General features: G+C 39.6%; 1 protein-coding gene across 7 annotated transcripts in view; it reads left to right on the top strand.

Annotated features, from left to right (window-relative positions):
• Positions 1-22886, top strand: part of ALG9 (ALG9 alpha-1,2-mannosyltransferase) — a 126539-nt gene that overhangs the window by 35622 nt on the left and 68031 nt on the right. For all 7 annotated transcript variants that reach the window (XR_010322522.1, XR_002787133.2, XR_010322523.1 and 4 more), the window contains exons 9-11: positions 10282-10404; positions 20216-20370; positions 22425-22554. Coding sequence is in view for 4 of the 7 variants with exons in the window: in XM_023554781.2 (XP_023410549.1) it covers positions 10282-10404; positions 20216-20370; positions 22425-22554 (408 nt within the window). In the remaining 3 variants the exon portion in view is untranslated. The remainder of the gene's footprint in view (positions 1-10281; positions 10405-20215; positions 20371-22424; positions 22555-22886) is intronic.

Here is a 22886-nt window from a genome sequence, read left to right as displayed (position 1 = left end):
TTCAGTTGCCTCATTTCATCAAATATAGCATTTCTTTGCTGGTTATCTTATTTAAAAATAAAATGACATTGGAATATAGCCCAGTGGTGACATGCTGTAGTTGCTCAGATATTTCTCCTTAATTGATGTGGTGCTCAGGTGCAGGCTTTCTCATTGTCCTGCTATCTGTTACTCCCAATTTCAGAGTTTTGAGGACTGTCTTGAGTATGCCATGGCTTTTGATATACCTTTTTTGTTTTTAATTAGAAGTTACCTTTTTTATCTTATTAGAAAGTTGATATCATAGCAAGAAGAACAAAATAAAAACATATTCCATCATCTCCAGTTAACTGTGTTAACACCTGGACGTATATCCCTCCAGACGTTTTATATATATACACACATTTGATATTACTTTTTTATTTTAATTTACCTTACTTTGATATCAAGGGGTAGGCATTAGGGAGAAGGTTTGGTAAGTCTCTAGACAAAATGTAATAAATAGGGATGGGTCAGTTTAGGAGTGTGGTAGTTTGGCCAGTTTAGGGTTAAGAGGAAAAAAGGATGAATGCCATAATTTATCTGTGCCACTTTGCCAACAGAACCAACAGACTGAATGGGTGAGATTTAAAGTAGGAGTATGAATGAGATTTCATTGGGCCACCTAGGGTTTTGGGAATATTGTCATTTTAGATGCTAAGTGATAGGTCAACATAAGCTTTGTTTTGTTTGGTTATTTGAATTCACAAACCACCTGGACAGAGAATAGTTGCCAAATGGAGGAACTTTAAAAGGCTGGCATTAATTCAAAAAACACAAAATAATAAATGTTGGAGAGGCTGCGGAGAGATTGGAACTCTCATACACTGCTGGTGGGAATGTAAAATGGTACAACCACTTTGGAAATCTATCTGGCGTTATCTTAAACAGTTAGAAATAGAACTACCATACAACCCAGAAATCCCACTCCTAGGAATATACCCTAGAGATACAAGAGCCTTCATACAAACAGATATATGCACACCCATGTTTATTGCAGCTCTGTTTACAATAGCAAAAAGTTGGAAGCAACCAAGGTGTCCATCAACGGATGAATGGGTAAATAAATTGTGGTATATTCACACAATGGAATACTACGCATCGATAAAGAACAGTGACGAATCTCTGAAACATTTCATAACATGGAGGAACCTGGAAGGCATTATGCTGAGCGAAATGAGTCAGAGGCAAAAGGACAAATATTGTATAAGACCACTATTATAAGATCTTGAGAAATAGCAAACCTGAGAAGAACACATACTTTTGTGGTTACGAGGGGGGGAGGGAGGGAGGGTGAGAGAGGGTTTTTTATTGATTAATCAGTAGATAAGAACTGCTTTAGGTGAAGGGAAAGACAACACTCAATACATGGAAGGTCAGCTCAATTGGACTGGACCAAAAGCAAAGAAGTTTCCGGGATAAAATGAATGCTTCAAAGGTCAGCGGAGCAAGTGCGGGGGTCTGGGGAACATGGTTTGCGGGGACTTCTAAGTCAATTGGCAAAATAATTCTATTATGAAATCATTCTGCATCCCACTTTGAAATGAGGTGTCTGGGGTCTTAAATGCTAACAAGCGGCCATCTAAGATGCAGCAATTGGTCTCAACCCACCTGGAGCAAAGGAAAATGAAGAACACCAAGGCCACATGACAACTAAGAGCCCAAGAGACAGAAAGGGCCACATGAACCAGAGACCTACATCATCCTGAGACCAGAAGAACTAGTTGGTGCCCGGCCACAATCGATGTCTGCCCTGACAGGGAGCACAGCAGAGGACCCCTGAGGGAGCAGGAGATCAGTGGGATGCAGACCCCAAATTCTCATAAAAAGACCAAACTTAATGGTCTGACTGAGACTGGAGGAATCCCGGCAGCCATGCTCCCCAGACCTTCAGTTGACACAGGACAGGAACCATCCCTGAAGACAACTCATCAGAAATGAAAGGGACTGGTCAGCGGGTGGGAGAGAGACGCTGATGAAGAGTGAGCTAATTATATCAGGTGGACACTTGAGATTGTGTTGGCAACTCTTGTCTGGAGGGGGGATGGGAGGATAGAGAGAGAGGGAAGCCGGCAAAATTGTCAAGAAAGGAGAGACTGAAAGGGCTGACTCAAGAGGGGGAGAGCAAGTGGGAGTAGGGAGTGAGATGTATGTAAACTTATATGTGACAGACTGACTTGATTTGTAAACGTTCACTTGAAGCTTAATAAAAGTTATTTAAAAAAAAAAAAAAAAAAAGGCTTATTTATGGCTCCAAGATCCCCAAGGATGTGAGAAAAAGCCTCAATTTTAGGCCTTGCCTCTAGATGTCTCCCTTTAGCTAGAGAGAGTTGGTGTTTTTTAAATTTTATTTTGTTACATTTTATTGAATTTGAGGAGACAGCAGAAGAGAGATTGTCCTCTTAGACCCAGATTGCACATTAGAAATCAGTTCACACAGAGACGGTTGAAAACGTAATGTCCGTTCTGGAACTGTGAATAAATTGTGTTAGAGTTTAATTTTGAAAAGTTGCCTTCTCCATCTTTGTAAATGGGTTACATACATTGATATTTTGTCTCTTAATTACAAAAACTTTTGTGAGGATATATGAAAATTACATATTTTTTTTGTAGTGCTCTAGATTGATAAAGTTTAGAAGTAAGCAGGTTAATAGGAGGAGTAGGAAAGGAAGAGTAAATTCTGATTTGTTTATTTCTGGTTTAATCTAGTGGATTAGGGACCCCTAGGCAAACCCAGTACAGCAGTGACTAGCCTTTCCTTGGACATCGGTATTTGCTGTTCATTTCAGCCAGTGTTTTTTGGGAAGGAATCTTTAGGGCTTCTTGTTGCCTACTTTGGTGAACCTGGGGTCACTTCAGTTCAGATTTTGCTATTCTGGATATACAGGAACTGATCTCATTAATGGTAGAAAAAAAAACTGATCACTTCATTAATAGCACTTGGGCATGAATAGGTCTGATGCAGCTGCCAGACTTTAGGGGGTTGTTTCTTGAAGGAGCCCTGGTGGTACAGTGGTTAAGAGCTCGGCTGCTAACCATAAGGTCGGCAGTTCGAATCCACCAGTTGTTTCTTGGAAACCCTGTGCGGCAGATCTACTCTGTCCTGTATAGGGTCCTATGAGTCAGAATCAACTTGATGACAGTGAGTTTTCTAGTTTTCTTTATTATTGAGCTTTGAAGGTTTACAGACAAACTAGCTTCTCATTAAACAGTTAGTACACATATTGTTTTTGTGACATTGGTTACCAACCCCACAACATATCAGCGCTCTCCATTCTTGACCTTAGGTTCCTATTACCAGCTTTACTGTCCCCTCCTGCCTTCTAGTCCTTGCCCCTGGTCTAGTGTGCCCCTTTAGTCTTGTTTTGTTTTATGGGCCTATCTAATCTAGCTGAAGGATAAACCTCAGGAGTGACTTCATTACTGAGGTAAAAGGATGTCTGGGGGCCATACTCTTGGGGTTTTTCCAGTCTCTGTCAGGTCAGTAAGTCTGGTTTTTTTTTGTGAGTTAGAATTTTGTTCTGTATTTTCTCCAGCTCTGTCCGGGATAGCAGCAGGTATTCCTTTTTTTTTTTTTTTTATTGTGCTTTAAGTGAAAGTTTACAAATTAAGTCAGTCTCTCATACAAAAACTTATATATACCTTGCTGTATATTCCTAGTTGCTGTCCCCCTCCTTGCTGTATATTCCTAGTTGCTGTCCCCCTAATGAGACAGCACACTCCTTCTATCCACTCTCTATTTTCATGTCCATTTGGCCAGCTTCTGACCCGCTCTGCCCTCTCATCTCCCCTCCAGACAGGAGCTGCCCACGTAGTCTCATGTGTCTGCTTGATTCAAGAAGCTCACTTCTTACCAGTATCATGTTCTGTCCCATAGTCCAGTCCGATCCCTGTCTGAAGAGTTGGCTTTGGGAATGGTTCCTGTCTTGGGCTAACAGAAGGTCTGGGGACCATGCAACAGGTGTTCTTGATGATAGAATTATTGTGCTTTAACCTCATCTTTGCATCTGGTAATATTTTTGGTTTGATTTTCATTCTTTTGAAGAGTGTTGTCCTTTTTTGCTTTAGCAGGACTGCTGTAGAGAGAATACTTCTTCCAGCTTAGGAGTAGATATTCTTGTATAGTCTAGGCCTTCATAAAAGATTTGTCAAGAATAGTTGAGTCTTGCAGGTTACATTAGTGACTTGATTGCTGTTGTGCCCTAGAACTACTTTGCTAAGTTTTTGATACCAAATGAAAATGTATGTAAAAGTACTTTTTAAACCAAAAAATACTTTGTGATTGTCAGCTAATTTTATTATAATTCAAGAGTCCATTCAGTAAATACCAAAGCCCTATCTTGCAGTGGGGTGCTTTGAAGCTGTAAATTGTCAAACTGTAAGACAGTGTATCTTTTGTCATGAAAACTCCAGTTCTATAACTTTACTTACATGTTTAGCACAATTTGGTATTATTTTGACAATTTTGGAAGTGTCCCTTCTGCTCCAAATGCCTCATTAGCTATGGTAGGCACACCGTTTCTTATCTGAACAGTGAAAGTGTATAGTGTTGATAGTTTTTGCATGTATTTCTGAGGCTGTTTTTTATATATAAGAACATAATAATGGGGCTCTAAATACTTCTTTTTTTTTTTTTTAATAGTTTTTATTGTGCTTTAAGGGAGTTTACAAATCAAGTCAGTCTCTCACACAAAAACCCATATACACCTTGCTACACACTCCCAGTTACTCTCCCCCTAATGAGACAGCCCGCTCTCTCCCTCCGCTCTCTCTTTTTGTGTCATTTCCGCCAGCCTCTAACCCCCTCCACCCTCTCATCTCCGCTCCAGGCAGGAGATGCCACCATAGTCTCAAGTGTCCACCTGATACAAGAAGCTCACTCCTCACCAGCATCCCTCTCCAACCCATTGTCCAGTCCAATCCATGTCTGAAGAGTTGGCTTCAGGAATGGTTCCTGTCCTGGGGCAACAGAAGGTCTGGGGGCCATGACCACCGGGGTCCTTCCAGTCTCAGACCGTTAAGTCTGGTCTTAGGAGAATTTGAGGTCCGCATCCCACTGCTCTGCTGCTCCCTCAGGGGTTCTCTGTTATGTTCCCTGTCAGGGCAGTCATTGGTTTTAGCCGGGCACCATCTAGTTTTTCTGGTCTCAGGATGATGTAGTCTCTGGCTCATGTGGCCTTTTCTGTCTCTTGGGCTTGTAATCGCCTTGCGTCCTTGGTGTTCTTCATTCTTCTTTGATCTAGGTGGGTTGAGACCAATCGATGGATCTTAGATGGCTGCTTGCTAGCGTTTAAGACCCCAGATGCCACTTTTCACAGTGGGAGGCAGAATGTTTTGTTAATAGATTTTATTATGCCAGTTGACTTAGATGTCCCCTGAAACCATGGTCCCCAGACCTCCGCCCCTGCTACGTCGGCCTTCGAAGCATTCAGTTTATTCAGGAAACTTCTTTGCTTTTGGTTTAGTCCAATTGTGCTGACCTCCCTGTATTGTTTGCTGTCTTTCCCTTCACCTAAAGTAGTTCTTATCTACTATCTAATTAGTGAACACCCCTCTCCCTCCCTCCCTCCCTCCCATCTCTCGTAACCACAAAAGAATGTGTTCTTCTCAGTTTAAGCTATTTCTCAAGTTCTTAAAATAGTGGTCTCATACAATATTTGTCCTTTGGCAACTGACTAATTTCACTCAGCATAATGCCTTCCAGATTCCTCCATGTTATAAAATGTTTCACAGATTCCTCACTGTTCTTTATCGATGCGTAGTATTCCATCGTGTGACTATACCGTAATTTATTTATCCATTCATCTGTTGATGGGCACCTTGGTTGCTTCCATTTTTTGCTATTGTAAACAGTGCTGCAATAAACCTGGTTGTGCATATACCTGTTCATGTAAAGGCTCTTATTTCTCTAGGATGTATTCCAAGGAGTGGGATTGCTGGATCGTGTGGTAGTTGTATTTCTGACTTTCTAAATACTTCTTGAGTGAATGGGCAGATGGACTTCAGGTAAAAAAAAAAAAAAAAAATCGAATAAATTTCTTTTGAGCACTTACTGTGTACCTTCATAGAACTTACAGTCTAGTAGGGCTGCAGACACTCAAATAGATACTGCAGAACAATGTATTGTGTACTACATTGGAAGGATAGGGAACTACCCAGTGGTATTAGGAAAGACTTCCTAGAGGTGGAGGCCACAAGCTGAGCCTGGGGGAAAAGCAGGAGTTTGCCTGGTTGATACTTTAAAAAAAATAAAAAACCCAAGCAAGTTACCAGGAAGTCTGTTCTGACTCACGGTGACCCCGTGTGTGTTAGAGTAGAACTGTGTTCTCTAGCATGTTCATGGTTGTGACTTTGGAAGCAAATTGCCAAGCCTTTCTTCCAAGATGCCTGTGGGTGGGTTTGGTTAGTAGCCAAGAGCTTAACCACTTGCATCACTGAGGGGTTCTTTGGTTGATGCTACCTGTACTCATTGCCGTTGAGGTGACTGCGACTCATAATGACCCCATGGGACAGAATAGAACTGCCTCATAGGGTTTCTAAGGGGCGGCTAGTGGATTTGAATTGCTGACTTTTTTGATGCTAGGGAGGTATATTTCAGACAAATGGGATGTCAAGTGTAGAGACTACTGAGACAGAAAGGTTGATGATTGAATTTTTTTTTGTTAAAGACAGTATTTTTATAGCACTGGCTGAATTTTTCGTAGAAACTATACAGGCATGAACAAGATAATTTCATCCTCTCCATTGTGATTGTAACTGTAACTGGTTTTCAAAGGGGCCTTTCTCCTCTTTCTCGGCTAAGTAGCATTAATGACAGGTACTCAGATCTGAATTCACTCTTTCTCCTTAGAAGCCAAGGGAAAGAGAAGCAGTACTTTTTTACAACTATCAATTGCGGCGGCTTCTGTGTATTGAGGGCCCCATAGTATACCAGAAATTTTACGTGTACTATCTCATTCCCCTCACAGTAACTCTGCGAGGAGGGCATTATTTATCCTTATTGGAGATAAGAAAACTGAGATTGAGATGGTGAGGAACTTGCTACATAGTTAAATAAGTGGCAGAAATGGAGTTAAGAGCCCAGGGTTGTCTGACTCCAAAGCCTGTGCTCTTTCTACTGGAAACATTGTTAGCAAAACCCTGGAGTTTGGCTGTTGTGGCTCCACAAGAGGCTAAGCTTGCAAAAACAGAGTATGACTTAGGAGTAGTAGAAGGTATGATCTGATCTAAACAATGTGCCAGGAGTTGCACCTTTGAAGGTCCTGTGCAGAGTTTGGCTTGCCACTGGAGGTATTGGGTGCGGCGTGACGTACGCTCTGGCAGACTTTTCTTTCACATGGAAGCACCGTCCCAGACCCTTGCTGAAGAAAGAAATGTCTCTGGACATGGTAAAGAATACTCAGCATTTGAGAAATTTAGAGTAGCATAGACATAAAATTACAAAGTTGTAGGCCAGACATCTGGCTATGGGGTCAGAGATCAAGAGTGAAATTCAGTGTTGCAGAAAAGGAAGTGACTGGTCTTGGCATGATTTTGCCTTTTACCCTTGTAATGTTTAGAGTTCTTGAATGTTCTTGTTGCGAAGTATTTTTGTCTGGCGAGTGAAGAGTACTGATCTCTGATGAGTATACAGGCCTGGGAGTAAGCTCTGGAGGAAATGCTCTTCCCTAATGGATACCACTTTGCAAGTCAGGCCATGATTCCATTATCTGTTCACGTGCTTTTTCCACATCTAAGATCCTCGGATGGGAAGTTCCAGAAAGTAAAGGCAAACGTCCTCCAGTCGGAGGCCCACAGTTTCTCATCCGTGTGGTAGCAGAGGAAGAGGCACCCGTGGAGTCTTAGGAGTCCTGCTTAGAGCCAGCTGCCAACCAGAGCTGTCCTGGAGGCCTAGCTTTTTTGTTAATCATTTCTTTTGGACCTTGGTGGCTTTTCACTCTTGGTGGTGCAAATTTGACATTTATAATTTAGTTCCTACAGTTCTATAAAATTATAGGTCTGTAAAATGGTTCCCCTTCATTCAATCCGTGGAATAGTAAACATTATCCCTTCTTCTTTTAGCCTCTTTCAAAGCTCCCTTTAGCTCATTTGAATGAAAGAAATTGAGGTACTTTCCTGCAGGGACCCTGTTTCCAGCCTCTTCACCTTACATCTTGTATCAGTTAAATGCTTAGCTTGTCATTCTGATGCGTTTTTTTCTGCATAGCTCAGTTTTGATATTGTCTGAGCAGCAGGATTGACTGTCTCCCTGGAAAAAGAGAAAAGCTTTTACCCTTCTCTTCTGACACAGGTGTCTCGTCAACTAAAAGGGGAACACTGGCTGACAGTTTGCTCTTTTCTGTCCCCTTTTTGCCCTTGTTTTTATGACTGTTGTCATGTTAACTGTCCTCACTCTTTGCTTATCCACCCATTTTTTTGCCCTATCGTTCAGAGAAGTAGCAGTCTATTGTGAAATATTCACAGCCTGCCTAACCCTGAACTTGATCTAGGACATCCTAACAAATGAAAATAATTGAGTTTACCATTTAATACTTTTGATTCATTTCAGAGTTAGTATACTTAGGTAAAAAGATAGGGTTTAGTAAGTGTGATAGAGACAAGTATTTGCTGGAAATGAAATAGCTTTCCTGGAAAAACAATATGTAATTGCAAATATCAGAGACAAGAGGCTTCTTGTTGTTGATGCTAACTTAACATCTGTAGTAGATGATGTAAAAGATGACTTCTTTTCTCTTCACAGGCTCAGATTTCCAGAGTTTTCTTAATGAAAAAGAGGGTCAAATGTTTATAGCACTGCCTTCACCCTGGTGGCCAGGACAGGATTGTGTGAAAGCTTACCTTCTCTGGAGATGGGACTCCTGAAGGACTCAATTTAGTAAATGTGTTATTAAATACTAAGAAAATCCAGAGAAGGCATGTATTTCTGTTTTGAAAATAAATATGTCCCTTAGTATTCTATAATCCAAAAGGTAATTTGTGAGAAATAAATGGAGCCCTGGTGATACAGTGATTAAGAGCTCGGGCTGCTAACCAAAAGGTCAGCAGTTCAAATCCACCAGCCACTCCTTGGAAACCCTATGGGGCAGTTCTGCTGTGTCCTATAGGGTCACTATGAATTTGAATCGACTCCATGGCAACGGGTTATAAGATACTAGTGTTTGTGATGAAGTTGGTCTTGATAGGACCTCTGTTCCTGAACAATCCCAATCATTGTATTTAAACAGGAAGGATGAGCTTTTCCAAAAGGCGACACGCATGATTGAACTGGAGTCCTTCCTCAGCACCCCCCTCCCTCTTATCCTCCCCTAAATGTTCCTAGCATTATGGATTTGGTTTCTAGTCTTATTTTGCTGTGCAGGCTGCAAAAATGTCAGGTTTTCCTGACTATTCCTCTGTCTCTGATTACCCTTTTAAGCGATGCTGATTGCAGGAAATTGCTGTGGTACAAGACAGGTGTCACAACACACAGTGATTAAAACCCGCATGTGTCAATTCACTGACTGAAGTAATCATGCAGATGAAAACCCGCTGGCTTTGCAGAGGGTTGCTGTTTCTCATCATTGAGGTTTAAAGATTTTGAGCTAAAGAATCAAAACTAGTGTGAGCGAGGCTTGTGTTTTCAGTCATTTTGCTTCATTCTGAATCCTCAAAGCTTCTGAGCAGGGCTTCAGTTTCTGAGTGTGATCCTAAGGAAAACAAGTTGTTGCTTTTTACCAAATGTGCGATCCCCTATGTACATGACTATAAAATAGTGGCTGAGCATATTAAGGGAAAGATGTTTGAATGTAAATGGGACAAACAGGTGAGAACAAAATGGGGGAGGCCTGAACAGCTCTGACCAAGTCTCTTTTATCGTTCTTTTTTTCCTGCAGAATGTTAAGAGAGTAATAGATTGAAAATGGCATAAAAAAAATTTTTTTTAGCAGCGTGTAGCTCTGTGTTCCTAAGCTATTTAGATTATTTGGTGTTCTGAAAAACTATTAGTCCCAGTTGGGCATGGTAACTTGGGATAGATATAGTGTGCTCAGTGCGAAAAATAGTTAAATATATAAAATTTCGGATTCTTGCCAAATCATCATAACCATTCTCCTCCCATCTTCTGCTCTTGTGCTTCTCGTGTGTGGCTGAACGTGGAAAGAGGACGCTTATGGACCCTCATTCACTTGAATCACTGGATCATCAACATAAAGAACATTAGGAGTCAGGCGCTCTAATAGGTGTTGGTGGCTTTCACTAATGATTTCTTATCTCTGTCTCCCTCAGGTACAGAACCCTGGTATTTCTATTTAATTAATGGATTTCTGAATTTCAATGTAGCCTTTGCTTTGGCTCTCCTGGCCTTGCCACTGACTTCTCTTATGGAATACCTGCTGCAGAGATTTCATGGTGAGTGGCATGAAAGATGTTAGGTTTTTTGAGGGAAAGAGGGTAACAATGTATACCAAGAACTGAAAAAGAATTCTACTTATTTTATTGTCCATTTTCTTATTGGGAATGGTTGGTGTAAAAATAGTGTTGCACCAGGATCTGACCTCTTCTAACTTCATAAGGGGGAAGGAGAATCAAGATCAACAGCCCAAGGCTAATTCTTATGAGGCAGAGGTCAGACATGCCTCCTCTCTCCACCCAACTCTGACAACAACTGTCCCTCCCATGGCTCTCTCTATTTGTCTGCTGTGTTCGATAATTCATTGCAATGGCCACACAGAACTCACAGACCATACTCCCAGTTACAGGGTTTATTAGGGAAGTAACAAGTTACAATTCAGGTTCAGGGATGCCCAGGATACAGTTCTTTTATCAGGACAGCGCCTTCTCAGCTGTGCCGTAGGCAGGCCTCTCTCTGGCCCTCAGCCCCTTGGCTCCTCGAGGCTCTTGGGCCAGCCCGGCCTTTGCCCCACTTGGACAAGTATTACAAAGCTTTTAAGCTCCTGCAATAAGTACCTGGAGGCACCCCAGTCCACATGTAAGCCTCGGCCCGGTGGGTCAGCAAGCCTAGTTCCACCAAGTGCCCACAGGCGCTCTACTCTGCCAGCAAGCCTCCTGCCTGAAGGCACTCAGCTTTCTCGTTCCTTGGGCCGGAAAGCCCACTCTGCCATCTCCTGCTGGTCTCCTGGTTCTGCTGCCTCTGTTGCCTCCATTTCTTTGCCTCTGCTTCTTGCCATCTCTGGTGTTACAGCCCTATCTGTCTCTGTCTCCTGGGTCTAGGAGATTCTCAGTGCAGGGATCCCAGGTCCAAAGGACATGCTCCATTCCTAGCTTTCCTTTCTTGGTGGTAGCAGGTCCCCACTTCCCACCAGTGGGATGGCAAAGCTGACCAGTGCCCTTGTTAGGATTCTGTACACCTTATTTGCATGGTTCTACCTCCACAAGGTGCAGCCCTGGTGGCATAGTGGTTAAGAGCTCATCTGCTAACCAAAAGGTCATCAGTTCAAATCCAATAGCTGCTCCTTGGAAACTCCATGGGGCAGTTCTGCTCTGTCCTATAGGGTCACTATGAGTCAGAACTGACTTGATGGCATGCAACAACACCTCCACGAGGGTGGCATGCACCTTATTTACATTATGAGCAAGCTATCTAATTCCCTTGGCATGTAACAAGCACCTCATTTGCATAGTCTCACCTAGTCACTTGGTGGGAATTACAAAGACTATAGCTAGAAGAGCCATACTAAGTAATTCACTGCACCACAGTGGACTTATTGAACTTTCAATCTGTATTTGTAGATTATTTGAACCTATATGAAGATTTGGCTGTTGTTAGGTGCCATCGAGTCAGTTCCGACACAAGGCAACCCTGTGTACAACAGAACAAAACACTGCCAGGTCCTGGGCGATCCTCATAGTGGTTGTTATGCTTGAGCCCATTGTTGCAGCTACTGTGTCAATCCATCTCTTCCAGGGTCTTCCTCTTTTTTGATGACCCTCTACTTTACCAAGCATAATGTCTGTTTCCAGGGACTGATCCTTCCTAATAACATGTCCAAAGTATGTCAGACGTAGTCTCACCATCCTTGCTTCTAAGGAGCATTTTGGCTGTGCTTCTTCCAAGACAGTTTTGTTTGTTCTTTTGGCAGTCCATGGTAGAAGATTTGGTTAATTACAGCAAATTAAACAGGCAGAGGAAGGCCTTTTATGTCCCTTCAAGTGAGGAAGTAGTATAATTAGTAGAATCACCAAGGAAGGCAAAAATATTTATAAGATCTCAGGGGATAACAAGCCTTTTTGGTTTTCTGCCTTTTAAATGCGTGTGTGGAAACCCTGGTGGCGTAGTGGTTAAGTGCTGCGGCTGCTAACCAAAAGGTCCGCAGTTTGAATCCACCAGGCGCTCCTTGGAAACTCTGTCGGGGCAGTTCTACTCTGTCCTGTAGGGTTGCTGTGCGTCGGAATCGACTTGAAGGCGATGGGTTTGGTTTTTTGGTTTTGGTGTTAACCTGGCATGTTGCTTAGATAAGCCAGGCTAGAGGCAAACATTCTTTGGGAAATTACCTCAACCAAAAAATTGGAAACAAAACTATACAGAGTTTCCCCCCAAATTTGATCCTGAAGTAGGTGACGCTGTGGACTTCCTAAGAAGCATGCTGTTTCTCCTTTGTTCTTCCATTTTTCTTCTGTGTTTGCCTTATTGTGCAAGGTTTGGTTTGTTGTATATTTCGCTTGCTCCAATTCTGTATTGCACAGCCAGTGTTTTCTCTTTAAGTTGTCATGGCTCTGAGTGTCTAGTGCTCTGGTTTCTTTTATGGAAGACAGATTTGAGCAGAAACTCATATACACTTTGGAAAAGATTTAATTTCAGATTTTTCAGTCTGATTTGGTTGGAATAGGATTGATTCCCCTCATGTCACCTCTGCTGTGCTTTTCTACTATTTATAGTTCATAAAGAGTTTACTGTTGTAATATTAGAATATGGGAGAAGCCTTCAGAGTTACTTTTGATTGGTTTGGGGACTTTGTTTTCTTTTTATATTTTATTGAGTTTTTGGTGACAGTTTACACAGCAGTTTAGGTTCCCATTTAACAATTTCCTTATATACCATTCAGTGACATTGGTTACATTTTTCACATTGTGTCAGCATTCTCATTATTTCTGTTCTGGTTGTTCTGCTTCAATTGATTCAACTTCTCTGCTCCCCCTGACCTTCTCATCTTTGCTTTAGGGTAAATGTTGACCTTTTGGTCTTATAAGGACGATTTTTTTTTTTTTTTAAAGGAGCACAGTACTCACAGTTGATACTGTTTATTTTATAAGCCAATCTATTATTTAGCTGAAAGGTGACCTCTGGGAGTAATTTCAGTTCAAAGTTTAAAGGGTATCTCAGGGCGGTAGTCTTGGGGGGTTCCTCTCGTCTCTACCAGTCCAGTAAGTCTGGCCTTTTTTTTTTTTTTTTTTTAAGGAATTAGAGTTTTGTTTTACAATTTTTTCTCTCATTCTATCTGGGACCATCTCTATTGTGCTCCTGGTCAGAACAGTTGTTAGTGGTAGCCAGGCATCTAGTTCTTCTGGTCTCAGGATAGATGAGGCCATGGTTAGTGTAGTCCTGTAGACTAGTTTCTTCTTTGAGTCTTTGATTTTCTTCTTTTTCTTTTGCTCCAGATGAGTAGAGACCAATAGTTGTATCTTAGATGGCTGCTTGCATGCTTTTAAGACCCCAGATACTACTCACCAAACTAGGATTTAGAACATAAACTTTATACAGTATGTTGTACCAATTAACCACATTGATTTAGACTATGGTCCTAAGCCTTGAAACCCAGTAAACCAGTCCTGAAAGTTGTTTGGTTATGTGCAGGAGTTATCCGTGACTGTGCTTTATTATATATATGAAGGTATGTGCAGCACACACAAATGTGTATGCCTGTCCCTACAGAGACACCTGTATATGCACACATATATACACACATATACCTTGGTATACACGCATATACATATATATCCACCTGTGTAACCACTCATGGATTTTTTGGTTGTTACTGCTGTTGTTGCCAAGTTGTATATGTTGTAGCATTTACCAATAAGGTCATTTAATCTTGTGTATTTCTTGTTGTCATCATTTACCTTGGTTAAGTTGTACACACTTTACCCACATTGGGTATTGCCTTTCCCATCACCAAAAATAACAAGTGTCTACTGTCTGGAGAATGATTCCCCCTCTCTCCTCCTCCGTCCTGGGTAGCCACTAAAGAACGTTGACTTCTGTACGTATATTTATTTTTTTCAAATATTAGATCATACAACATTTGTCCTTTTGTACTTGACTTATTTCACTCAGCGTAATGTCCTCCAAATTCATCCACCTTATAAGATGTTTCACAGACACATCGTTATTCTTTATAGCTGTGTAGCATTTCACTGTATATGTGTACCACATTTTGTTTATCCATTCATCCATCAGTGGGCACACTTAGGTTGTTTCCATCTTTTTGTTATGAATAATGCTGCAATGAACATAAGTGTGCATATGTCTATTTGTGACACTGTGCTATTAGATCTCTAGGGTATATACCTAGGAGTGGGATTGCTGGATCATAAGGTATTTGTATTTCTAGGTTTTTGGGGCATACCATACCATTTTCCAAAGTCACTGTACCATTTTACAGTTCCACCAGCAATGGATAAAAGTTCCAGTCTCCTCACATCCTCATCAGCATTTGTTATTTTCTCTTCTTCTCAGTGCCATTTTTGCAGCAGCGAGATGGTATCTTATTGTAGTTTTGATTTGCATCTAATGGGTAATGATCGGGAGCATCTTTTCATGTGTTTGTTGGCCGCTTGCATGTCCTCTTTGGTGAAGCATCTGTTCATGTCCTTTGCCCAGTTTTTAATTGGATTGTTTGTCTTTTTGTGGTTGAGTTGTTGATGTTTTCTATATATTTTAGGGATTAGACCCTTATCAAATATATCATTCCCAAAGATTTTTTCAGTCTGTAGGATCTTTTTACTCTTTCAATAGTCTTTTGATGTGCATAAGTATTTAATTTTTAGGAGGCCCCAGTTATGTAGTTTGCCTTCTGTTGCTCTTGCACTTGGTAGTTGTGTTTTGGTATTCTATTACTGGAAAAAATGAGGTCCCATAGTTTTGTTCCTATATTATCTTCCAGGAACTTGATAGTTTTAGCTTTAACTTTTTGACCTTTGATCCATTTTGAGTTAGTTTTTGTGTTTGGTGTTAGTTATGGATCTTGTTTCATTTTTCCAGTTTTGCCAGAACCATTTGTTAGGGACTGTTTCTTCTTCATTCAGTGGACTTTGACATTTTGTTGAAAACCAGCTGCCCGTAGAATAGATGGATTTACTTCTGGATTCTCAGGTCTGTTCCATTGGTCTGTGTGTCTGTCATTTGAACCAGTACTAGAGTGTTGGTTACTGTGGCTGTGTAGTATGTTTTGAGATTGGGAAGTGTGAGGCCTCCTACCTTTTTTTTCACATGTGCACACATGCACACGTATGTACACATGCACGAGGATTTACTGTACATAAAACTTTTCCGTTTTTATTTTCACATAGGTGTGTAGATTCCATACAGGAAAAGCCACTGCAGTAATCTCTGAGACTTCCTGGAAAGTTAAAGAAGCATCAGTGGACAGAATATGAGCAAACGTTTTTTTTTAAAAAAAGATTTAGTCTAGTAACTACGAACTGGTAAACTTTCTTTCTATCAAAGCCAACATTCTAGACTCAGTTCTTTTAACAGTGATCACCAGGAACTAATATAGGTTCACTGAGAATAAGCCATACCAAGTAAAGTCCCCTTTCCAATATGATTGGTTATTAAATTGGTAAATGAGGGGACTTCAATAGATGTAGTTAGCTTGACATTTAGCAGAATGTTTGGCAAGTTTTTTGTTTTTTTTTTAATTTTTATTGTGCTTTGAGTGAAACTTTACAACCCAAGTCAGTCTCCCATACAAAAACTTACATACACCTTGCTATATACTCCTAGTTACTCTCCCTCTGATGAGACAGCACATTCCTTCCCTCCATTCTCTATTTTCGTGTTTGTTCGGCCAGCTTCTGCCCCCCTTAGCCCTCTCACCTCTTCTCCAAACAGGAGCTGTCCACATAGTCTCATGTGTTTACTTCATCCAAGGAGCTCGCTCTTCACCAGTATCATTTTCTATCCCTTAGTCCAATCCAATCCCTGTCTGAAGAGTTGACTTTGGGAATGGTTCCTGTCTTGGGCTAATAGAAGGTCTGGGGACCATGACCTCTGGGGTCCTTCTAGTCTCAGTTGGACTGTTAAGTGTAGCCTTTTTACAAGAATTTGGAGTCTTCATCCCACTGCTCTCCTGCTCCCTTGAGGTTCTCTGCTGTGTTCCCTGTCAGAGCATTTATGGTTGTAGCTGGGCACCATCTAGTTCTTCTGGTCTCAGGCTGATGTAGTCCTTGGTTTATGTGGCCCTTTCTGCTCTTGGGCTCATAATTACCTTGCATCTTTGGTGTCCTTCACTCTCCTTTGGTCCAGGTGGGTTGAGACCAATTGATGCATCTTAGATGGAGGCCTCCTACTTTGTTGTTGTCCTTCGATATTGCTTTGGCTATTTGGGGCCTTTCCATATAAAGTTAGTGATATGTTTTTCCATGTCATTAAAGAATGTTTTTGGAATTGGGATTGGGATTGGTTCTATCTTTAGATTGTTTTGGGTAGTGTTGACATTTTCACAACATTAAGTCTTCCAATCCATGAGTGAGGAATATTTTTTCTGTTTATTTATTTACTTAGGTCTCTCTTAGTTTCTTGCAGTAGTGTTTTGTAGTTTTCATTATATAGGTCACTTACATCCCTGGTTAGGTTTATTCTTGGGTATTTGATCCTTTTGGAGGCTATTATAAATGGTATTGTTTTCTTAATTTCCTTTTCAGAGTACTTCTTGTTAGTGTAAAGGAGCCTCACTGATTTTCGTGTGTTGATCATGTACCCTACAACTTTGCTGAATCCTTCTATTAGATTCAGTGGCTTTCTTGTGGGATATCTGGAATTTTCTATGTATAGGATCCTGTTGTCTGCAAATGGATATAGTTTTACGTCTTCCTTTCCAGTTTGGATACGCTTTATTTCCTTTTCTTGCCTTATTGCTCTAGCTAGGACTTCCAGTACAATATTGAATAAAAGTGGTGATAGTGGGCACCCTTGTCTCATTCCCATTCTCAAAGAGAAGGCACTCATTCTTTCTCCATTGAGAATAATATTGATTGTTGGTTTTGCATGTATGCCCTTAATTATGTTGAGGAATTTCCCTTCTGTTCCTATTTTGCTGAGAGTTTTTATCAGGAAGGGGTGTTGGATCTTGTCAAATGCCTTTTCTGCACCAGTTGAGATGGTTATGTGATTCTTTTCCTTTCTTTTTATTTATGTGGTGATTGACATTGATTGATTTTCTAGTGTTGAACCACCCTTGCATTCCTGGTATGAATCCCACTGATCATGATGTATGCTTTTTAATTCTGTTGACTAGAATTTTGTTGAGAATTTTTATGTCTATATTTATGAGGGATATTGGTCTTTAATTTTCTTTATTTTTTGTGTGTGTATGGTGTCTTTACCTGGCTTTGCTATCAGGGTGATTGCTAGCTTCACAGAATGAGTTGGGGAGTATTCCTTCCTTTCTATGTTTTGGAAGAGTTTGAGTAGAACTGGTGTCAGCCCTTCTCGGAAAGTTTGGTAAAACTCCCCAGTGAAGCCATCTGGGCTGGGGCTTTTTTGTTGTTGTTGGGAGTTTTTTGATGACACCTTCAGTCTTTTCTTTTGTTATGGATCTGTTTAGATTTTCTGTCTCTATTTGTGTTCATTAAGTAATGTGTTTCAAGAAATTTGAGCATTTCTTCTAGGTTCTCAAATTTCTTGTGGTACAGTTTTTCATAGTAGTCCGTTATGATCTTCTGTATCTCGGTTAGATCTGTTGTAATGGCTCCATTTTCATTCCTTATTTTGATTATTTGTATCTTTTCATTTTTTTCCTTTTGTCAACTTGGCCAGTGGTTTGTCTATTTCATTGATCCTTTCACAAAGAACCAACTTCTAGTTTTCTTTATTCTTTCTATTGTTTTTCTTTTTCATTTATATCTGCTTTGATCTTTATTATTTCCTTTCTTCTGGTAGCTTTCGTCTTCTTTTGCTCTTCCTTTTTTACTTGTTCTGGTTATGGGGTTAAGTTACTGATTTTGGATCTTGGGACTTTTTTTCTTCAACGTAACCATAGTGCCACTAAAAAAAAAAAAAAACTATTGCTGTCAAGTCGATTACAACTCATAGTGACCCTATAGGGCAGAGTAGAACTGCTCCATAGGGTTTCCAGGGAGCGCCTAGTGGATTCGGACTGCCTACTTCTTGATTAGGAGCCATAGCACTTAACCACTACGCCACCAGGGTTTCCATAATGCTACTACCCTAACAAAATTAACAGTAATTCCTTAATGTCATCTAGTACCCAGTTGATATTTAGATTTCTTAAAATAGGTTTTTACAGTTTGTTTGTAATAGGTCCAAAAAAGGGTCACATTGAATTAAGTGCCATGTTTTTTATGCTTCTGACTATAAAAATAATGTATCCTTGTGGAAAAGTGATAAAAGTAAAAACAAAAACAAAACAGAATATTAAGCTTTTCTTTACAGCATGCATCCAATTTTGGTTTAAAAATGTGTATGTACCCACATGTTCACCTGGTTAGAAAATGAGTGGTGTCTGTTTTTTTCTTTATATTTTATGTGCATTTTATAATAGAAACATACATTTTGAAAAGAAAAAAGTAGAAAAATATAAGAAAACAGGAAAGAAATACCCATTATCCTAACATGAATCCTGCTGTAGTAGGCTTTATGATACAGCAAAGAATAAAGACTGTTCACTTGTTGTTGTTAGGTACCATCTCGATTGGTTTTGACTCATAGCAACCCTAAAGGATAGAGTAGAACTTCCCTATAGGTTTTCCAAGGAGTGGCTGGTGGATTTGAACTGCAGACCTTTTGGTTAGCAGCCAAGTTCTTAACCACTATGCCACCAGAGCTCCGTTCACTTGTAGAAGATTTATTTTCTTATAATTAAGAAAATTCTAACTTAAAATATACTTCCTGGAAAGATGCAAATCCTAAATTATAGCCTAAAATCTCATGATAAAATCTTATAAGGTTAAAAAAATAATCTTGTTCTAGTTCAAGAATTTTTATCCTAAACAATTTTTTCAAAGACATAGATAACCCAAGAATGCTAAGTTAGGCATTGCTCAAATGGATCTTGATGACAATCCTGATCTTGTCATTTAAACTTGCTTGCTGTAGATATAGTGGGCACCAGGGGGCACCGTGTATCTACCCTTTGCCAGTGACTGCGGCACTGCTCATTACCATTAATGTAAGCACAGTAGGAGATGACTTCACTGTGGGTTGCAGGCTTATCACTCAGTGTTCATGTACCTAACCACAGGAATTTTCCAGCAGGTGCTTGGGCCTTAAAAAAAAAAAAAAATTTTTATTTATTTATTTATTTATTTTTTTTTTAGTGTTCATTAAATACCCTTAATTCTTTCACATGCTTTAAGTACATTTCTAGTTCCAATTTTGGGATTCGTAGTGCATTGCAGAAGAGGAGAGAAAACTTAATGAGTAAATCTTCCTTTAAGGGTGTTTTTATTTTTGCTTTAAAACAAGCTTTTTGTTGTTTATGGCTGATGAAAGCCCATGATGGGTTTGAGAAACCATCTCTTTCCTGTGATCGATGGCATTGAATAGACCTATGGCTGTATAGGGAAGAAGATTAATGTGTTAAACAGAACATAGGAATTAAAACCCAAGAAGTAAGTATGTATTATGCTTTTGGTAAATCTCAGAACCTTTATTCTTAGTGGCAGGACTCATTAGAGGGAGAAGACTTTCTCCCCCCACCCCCTTTATCTAATGTAAAAAAACAAAAAAAACAGAAGTTATTAAAACCTCTTATCCATTAACCTGACTTTCATTTGTGTTCTAGCTAAATCCAATATTCTTCCTTCCTTCGATTTTGGGTCTTTGGGAGAGCTACAGAGTATATTGCTCTTTCTGCTTGAAGCCTTAATTGCATTGGAGAAAGTGTGAATACAAGAGTTGAAACATTTTATAGGGGGCCCTAGGGAATAATCCCAAGTCTAAAATGAAGAGAACATTGAAACTAAATACATTGTTTTGTTCTAATATGGTGAAAGGTGGATATTTTTCTGTGTTTTACAGTTCAGAATTTAGGCCACCCATATTGGCTTACCTTGGCTCCAATGTATATTTGGTTTATAATTTTCTTCATCCAGCCTCACAAAGAGGAGAGATTTCTGTTCCCTGTGTATCCACTCATATGCCTCTGTGGCGCTGTGGCTCTTTCTGCACTTCAGGTGAGTTTCAGAGAGAGGTGTTTCATTTTGCATTTAAACAACTGCTTACAAAACGTAAGAGCAAATTACAGAATGTTTTATCCATAACATTAAACCTGAAACAGATCACATTTCTGAAGTTATATTATTGATTGCTTAGCTGTTTATCATATTTTTATTTGCTGATGACATATTTGCAGATGTGTGTTAATTTTTCTGTGTTGCTAACAAGAATCCAATTGCTATTAAAGATACTTTTTAAGTCATTGTATGGGTCCACTACAGAGTGGCAGCACCCAGCAGAGCTAATGGAATGTCTGCTCTTCGACTACTAGATTACAGTAAAACCTGCTCAGGTGTTTGGGATTGCATCAGACAGCAATATGGGATACCTTGTAATCCTGGCTTAAAACCTGTCCAGGTCAGTTCCCTGTCAGAGCTAATCTTACTTGTTTGAATATCTCTGTATTTTTGGTCTTAGCAGGCTCCAGACTCTTTCTTGCCCTCTGCTATCATTTGCAATTTTTCTTTTCTTAACAGTTTTCTTAAGATATAGTTCACATACCATACAGTTCACCCATTTAAACTATACAATTCCGTGGATTTTAGTATATAATGGATGTATGTAACCATCACCACAGCCAATTTTAGAAAATTCTCATTACCTCAAAAGGAAGCCCCGTGTCCTTTAGCTGCGGATCTTCTGTCACCACTACTCCCCCACCCCCTAGCCCTAATCTACTTTCTCTCTCTATAGATTTGCCTATTCTGGACACTTCATGTAAATGGGATCATAAAATAGGTGGTCTTTTGTGATGGGCTTCTTTCACTTAACAATGTTTTCAAGGTTCACCTGTGTTAGGGTGATAGTTTTAAAAATAATATTAACTGTAAAAGTGGTAAAAGAAAAATTACTTCCACTATTCTAATAGAACTACCTTCCAGCATTTTTGCATATCAAGGTTTATTATGGTTGTAATCTAAATGTACATATGATTTTATATCCTTTTAAAATTAATATTGTAACATCTGTGTTGCCATATCTCTACCATCATTTTAATAACAGTATAACATTCTGCTGAATTGGATATAATATTTAATATATATTAACTGCATCACCCAGGGACTCCATATTATTATGTAATATATAATACAACATATATTGAATTGGAAATATAATATAATAATTGGATATTATGTAATTCATGTTAGAATTTAGGTTGTTCCACTTATTTTGGTATTATAAATAATGCTAGGGCAAATATCTTCATTTAGGTTTTTGTATTTTTCCTTAGGAAGGATTCCAAAAAATATGAAAAGTGTTCACACATATTTATGGCACTTAGTTCTATATTGTAAACTTACTTTCCAAAAGTGTTGTTCCAGTCTAACAGGGAAAGAAGGAAAGAAATCTGAGGGAAGATACTCAAAGACAGCATACATATGTGTATAGATTATGCTATTCATCTAGTTTGTAAAGTAGTTTGGCAGGTAATGGTGTTCTGTGAGAAAATTTTTTTTTTATTTTTGTTTAGTCTTGAAACATTTATTGATGATGAAAACTTGTAGGTAAGGAAAGTGAAGATTAATACCTATATCAAAACAGATGTCATGTATCAAAGAAAACTAATAAAACCAAAAAAAGCTAATAAAAACTAAATTATGAGGGCTTCAAGCACTAGAGAATATCCAAATAACTTTCCTCTGAAGGTAGTGAGATGTCATTCTTGCCAAGCCCTCTGGCTGGGCTAACTTACAGGTCCCAGTGCTGTCGAGTCAATTCCAACTCATAGCGACCCTATAGGACAGAGTACAAACTGCCCCATAGAGTTTCCAAGGAGCGCCTGGTGGATTCGAACTGCCGGCCCTTTGGTTAGCAGCTGTACAGGTACAGGTAGAGTTCACTTTTATTGTAGAATATGGTGTGAGTACCTTATCAAATGTGTGCAAATGCCCAGACTCAATAGAACCTCCTTTTCTCCTTCCTCACTCTTAGTGTTACTGTGACATCTTGTGATTTTGTATATTCTGAAAGGTATATCTTCTATTTTTAATACAATTTTCTTCCCTTCTAGAAATGTTACCACTTTCTGTTTCAACGCTACCGCCTGGAGCATTATACCGTGACGTCCAATTGGCTGGCGTTAGGAACAGTCTTTTTATTTGGGCTCTTATCCTTTTCTCGATCTGTGGCACTGTTCAGGGGTAGGTGTGCTGAGAATATGTTAACCCAAACTCACGCACTTCAGCTGAGGTTTTACTTAATGTGTGATTGTTTAATACATAGTCAGATTAAGCTAAAAGGAGGCTTTTTCTGTAGGGAAAACCTGCAGATTTAATATTAAATGCCAGGGACGTGACTTTTAATACCTTAGTATTGAAGGAAAGATTGAGAATTCCTTTTAGTGTGATTAACTGTAATTTTTTTTCTCTATTGATTTTTTTCCCCTTTTAATGGATGCCGATGAATTAAGAAAACCTTAAACTTTAGGTACATTTGAGGCTAAAATCCCACAATTATATTCTTTCTTGTACTT

This window comes from Loxodonta africana, chromosome 7 (assembly GCF_030014295.1).
Source record: "Loxodonta africana isolate mLoxAfr1 chromosome 7, mLoxAfr1.hap2, whole genome shotgun sequence".
Classification (NCBI taxonomy): Eukaryota; Metazoa; Chordata; class Mammalia; order Proboscidea; family Elephantidae; genus Loxodonta; species Loxodonta africana.
Note: the sequence above shows the minus strand (reverse complement) of the source record. Positions and strands in the feature narration are given on the sequence as shown.